The sequence below is a fragment of the Penaeus monodon genome, chromosome 1, assembly GCF_015228065.2.
Source record: "Penaeus monodon isolate SGIC_2016 chromosome 1, NSTDA_Pmon_1, whole genome shotgun sequence".
NCBI lineage: Eukaryota > Metazoa > Arthropoda > Malacostraca > Decapoda > Penaeidae > Penaeus > Penaeus monodon.
The window spans coordinates 60,313,861-60,319,046 of NC_051386.1; the positions used below are offsets into that span (position 1 = coordinate 60,313,861).

The window sequence follows — 5,186 nt, forward strand, 5'->3', positions numbered from 1 at the left end:
CCACACAACATACACCACACCACACACAACACTGCACACACACCATACACACATGCGGTGGCGGCACACACATCACATGCGTGCACACACACATACACACATGCGTGCACACACACAACAACACACACACACACACACACACACACACACACACACACACACACACACACACACACACACACACACACACACACACACACACACACACATATCCCAACAACTACACATTCCCCCACAAACACAGACGTCCCTCCCCTTACACACTAAACTTTAACAGAAGTTTTAACAAGCCACTGACCTCTGGGCAAAGCAGGTGCAAGACTCATCCTGGACAGAGCTAGTCCAAGGGTTCTGAGAGCCATGGTCTGAGGAAGATTTGGTTATTAATTAGTAGAATGTCGATACATACACATAAAAAAAACGGTTTTGCCTAAATAAATATAGACAAAGAGAAATTAAATAATGAAAAAATAAATGAAAAGGGATTCTTGTATCAAATGCATTAAGAATTAACTTTTAAACATGACCACCATAATACCAAAATCTGAAGCAATATGATGTTTTTTATTTAAATTGTATTCCTAGTTTAGTTTCAGAGCAGTAATCATGGTCTCAGAAAATAATATATAATTCCAATGATAAAACAAAAAAGTGAAAATCACTATTCAGCTCATGCAAATCAAGTTTCATTGCATTAGGAAAATGATTATTGTGAGAAGATTGGCTGGCTGAAGAAGAAGAAGAAGGGAAAGGGAAAGGAAAGGGAAAGGGAAAGGGAAAGAAGAGAAGAGAGGAGAGAAGAGAAGAGAAGAGAAGAGAAGAGAAGAGAAGAAGAGAAAAAGAGAAGAGAAAAGGAAAGGAAGAGGAAAGAAGAGAAAGGAAAGAGAAGAGAAAGAGAAAAAGAAAAGAAGAGAGAAGAAGAAGAAGAGAGAGAAGAGAGAGAGAGAGAGAGAGGAGAGAGGAGAGGGAAGAGAGGAAAGAGAAGGAAGGAACGAGAAGAAAGAAAAAAGAGAGAGAGAGATGAGAGAGAGAGAGAGAGAGAGAGAGAGAGAGTACAGCAATCATTATTAGCTAAACTGCCACACTTGGAAAGGCATGAATGAAAAGGCTTAGTGCTTCATATATATGCTTAACTGCTGCTACTATCTAGACTATTATTTTCCTGAAAGTAACAGAACCAAGACAGATACCTGCAAGTTTTAATACAAACGTCTGTCGAAGGAAACGTTTGGGAAAATTTGCCGGTAACTGTACCTGTGAACATTTTTTACGCAAACACAATCTAGATGTAATAGAAATTTGACCAAATAATTCCTGTCAAGATATTCGCTATAATGTTCAAGCGGAACATCATCAAGACATAAAATCCTGATATACTTTATTAAATCTACAGAATAAAAGTATCTAACACAGCTCTCACAAGCAAACAAAAACATCACCTTTTACTTGTGGTTAGTATTTAAATATGTCTCAGACAACGACCTAATACGTCTGTAGTAGAATGTAAGCTACAATACCTTACTATATTCCTTCCACGGATTGACAAAAAGTAAAATTGATAATCGGACTAAAATCGGCTTTCCTTCATCACGGCAAGACAACAACAGCAGGCCATCAGCTGTTCCGCCGGCCATACATCTTTACAATGTGTTCATCCTTAAAAGTTGCCGTTTTTTGCAAATTAAATGACCCAGAAATAGATTACTGTGTGTAATAGAGATCAGTAGTGTGTTTTAGATTATTTTTTTTCAAAATAATCATTATTGTTAGACATAATAAGGAGGAATATATTTACTAAAGATGTTTTTAATGTTTACGTTAATGGAGCTTAGAAATTATTCGTATAATCATTGCAAAAATAGTTTAAAAATATAGTTTTGGTTCCTTTTGTAACAAAAGAAAAAAGCATCAGTTAACATTTTATTAGTAAAATATATATTATAATGGTATTAAAAACCTAAATAAGCTACATAACGATAAAATTGTCATTAACAATGTAACCCGGAATTATATCACCTGTGGAAGCCGACCGTGAAACCGAAACAAGAATTTTCTTCTCATATAATGTTAACTAAGTCTTTATTCGTGTGTTGTCTGCGGTTGTCAGGAAGATATTCAGTTCTCCGTTACTTTACAACAAATTCTCTCTTGAAATCGAAATCTGCGGCAAAATATGCAAGGAAATTCTTAGCCGGAGACAATGGGAAAAAGTGAGTCAAATTTTTATAATTAATTTTAATGAGTGTTTTCTTTACGAGTTTAACTGGTGTATTTTAATAACGTTAGAACACCTTTATAATAATTTTTATCGACCTGTATCTGTATGTCATTCGATTTTTATTCGTTATTATTCTTGATAGGCAGAATCAAGCTTTTATTTTTTGTTTTGGTTCTTTATATATATTTTGATTACAATCTGACGAGGCTCACTGCTTGAATGTGAATATCTACCAAGGCTAAATATTCAGGTCTTTGGAAACCTGCAGATTTTTCTTAGTGGCAAGGTGGATGATGGTGATGAGTGAAGCACCATTGTTACTTCTCTGAGGTCCTAGGAGACAGCCCTCTTAATTCTGGACCAACATGATCTTATATTGTGTACAATGCTGCTGTATTGCTTTTCCAAATACTGTTGCCCTTGAGCTGCAATTAGTTGTTGGGTACAAAAGAATGGCAGTTTCTGATAATATTCTCAATTTACTTTTTTCTCTATGTGCAGACGTATATGGCATGACGGCCGGATGATGGCCAATCCAGAAGGACTAAGCCAACCCCAGGCAAAAGGAGAAGGAAATACACATAGGCTACAAATTCTAAATAAAGTGTTCTTAGAGAAAATCAGTGACATTATGGCAACAGGTGAAGTCTCTTCACAACTCTCTGGCCATGGAGTGGAAATAACAAAGGTAACGAAGCTACTGTACAAATGGGATTATATGCTAAAGAGACCAATGAAAGGAAGATATGAGTATCTTTAGAGTACTAGATATTTTTTAAAATTAAGTTTCTCCTTACAACACAGGTGCAGGTACTGCCAAATGTACTTGGCATCAATGTGTACTGGATATCTAAAGAACCCCACCTTGATGACATTGTTTCAAAAGTTCTTCAAGAAAATGCCCCACGTCTTCGTCACGAGTTAAGCCAACTTCGGGTCTTGGGACATGTACCTCGAATAACATTTGTTAGAGGTAAGATCTCATGGCAAGATATCCTTTATTAAGATTTAAGATTTACCTAATGGAATGAAGGGTTAGTGAAATTTGATGTAAACCTTTCTTATGATCTTATACTCAGAAATTATATGGATGGTGGTATGTGTGTTAAAGAAAACAAAAGGAATGCAGAGGATGATATACTGTACTAGTGTATTAACATTGTATATTTCAGATGAGAAATTCTATAAGGTGGCAGAAGTAGAAAAGCGTTTATCACTCGCCGACTTTGGAGAAGGCTTTGAACCCACAGATGCCACACATTATATAAAATCATCCCTCACAGTCACAACATTGTTGAATGAGAATTTAAAGGTAAGGGCGTTGCATTTGTAAGTTTGAATCCATTTGTTCTCTGTATTATTTGATATTTGTTTTAATTTATGCACTGGGTGTTTTATTGATTTTGTTTTATTAATTGTATACTTTGTGAATCCTTTGTTTTTCATTCCTTTAATAACTGAACTTTCTAATTGGGTGATTTGGTAAATAAGATTTTTTTCTTTGATCTGTAACCTTCATATTGCTGTTTTGTATGACTGAGTGTATATGGAAATAGTATATTATTTTCATGGGTGTCTTTTCTTTCTCTTTGTGTACTTTGTATGCTACATGTGTTTCTTAAATAATGGCTTGAAACAAACTGCCATTCTTATCTGTAAACACATGGAAAATCTTGCTAATATAAGCAAAACTAATAACTATTGCATTTATCTGAAGGATGCCATTGCCAAGATGGAAATGGAAGCTGAGGGATCAGAAGGGGCAGCATGTGACAACTCACAAGCTGAGGAACTACCGCCAGATTTACCGAAAATGAGAAGTGATGTGTTTAGCGTTGACACCGACAAAATCTACGCCATGGTAAGACCACTGGATGAATTCTCGGAGATATGGGGCTGTTTAAGCATAGAAGAATAACTAGAAAAAAACATAGATGTATTTCTGATGAAGATGTAATTAAAATTAGTCAAATACACCTCTTGTGATGTAAAATCTTTCATTCTCATCCATAGCCTTCTCTACATTTTCAGTAATGAACTCTATTCAGAACTATTAATTACTTTGCAGAATTAACAATGTTAGTTACCTATGTATATGTGTAATTGCTCTGCATTTCATTCTGTCTTTTTATTATAAAGATTTAGATTGATAATAGTAGATAAAAAGTAGATATACTTAAGGATCAGTGCTGACTCTAATTTGAATCTTTCATAGGTTTTTATGCCTCAAGTTCCACATATCATAGAATGCGTCATAGAATGTGTGGGTCTGAATCCTTGTTGGAGAGGCCAGTTATTTACCTGTATTAATATTTGATTTTATTATTTGTCTTAATGTTTTTTAGGTACGGCAGGGAATGGTGAGGGCTGAAGCTGCCCATAGAAAAACACAGAATCAGGAGAGCAGAAGTTTAGATTATACAAAAGCTGAAGACAGTCAGAATAATCTTGTCTCAAGAATGGCGAAATTAGACGCTGGGCCAGCCATTATAGAGATATGAAGAAGAAAGAACGAAGAAGTCAGAATAAAGAGCAAAACATTCTCCGTGTTCCACCTAAATATATATCAAAGGAAGTAGAAGACATAAACCATGTTGAAGAGAATGATTATATTGAAGAGGATTTTGATATGAATGATTTTAAATATACTGGATTTGAAAGAAAGTAAAAAAATATATATACAGTAATCATTATCATCATAGATAATAATACAAACTTTATATTCTCTTAAGTACTCTTTTGTAGATATGAGGACTACTTCCATATATTTTATTTATTGTAAATACATAATAAAATCGCATAGTATCTAGTTTGGAAATTTCGCTCAGTTCCCTATCATCTTCAAGGTTACAGGGAGATGGTTAGAATACTGAAAAACTCCCTGAAAATGCCAACCCTTTACAGAGAAGATTAAAGAGCATTAATCTTTTTCTTACATGAGATGATAAGCAACGGGCTAGCTCTAAGG

The 5,186-nt window shown here is 34.9% G+C and overlaps 2 protein-coding genes across 2 annotated transcripts in view; one reads left to right on the forward strand and one right to left on the reverse strand.

Annotated features, from left to right (window-relative positions):
* Window positions 1–1,649, reverse strand: part of LOC119575185 (40S ribosomal protein S12, mitochondrial-like) — a 6,811-nt gene extending 5,162 nt beyond the window's left edge. Inside the window, exons 1-2 of the mRNA XM_037922676.1 lie at window positions 1,518–1,649; window positions 299–365 (exon numbers count right to left, since the gene is read on the reverse strand). Coding sequence (XP_037778604.1) covers window positions 299–365; window positions 1,518–1,634 — 184 coding nt within the window. The 5' untranslated portion in view covers window positions 1,635–1,649. The remainder of the gene's footprint in view (window positions 1–298; window positions 366–1,517) is intronic.
* A 349-nt stretch (window positions 1,650–1,998) lies between these two features.
* Window positions 1,999–5,027, forward strand: LOC119575192. Its single transcript, XM_037922689.1, has 6 exons — window positions 1,999–2,210; window positions 2,720–2,906; window positions 3,023–3,191; window positions 3,391–3,530; window positions 3,936–4,079; window positions 4,564–5,027. The coding sequence occupies exons 1-6, from the start codon at window positions 2,065–2,067 to the stop codon at window positions 4,717–4,719; spliced, it is 942 nt and encodes a 313-aa protein (XP_037778617.1). The 5' UTR covers window positions 1,999–2,064; the 3' UTR covers window positions 4,720–5,027.
* The last annotated feature ends 159 nt before the right edge of the window (window positions 5,028–5,186 follow it).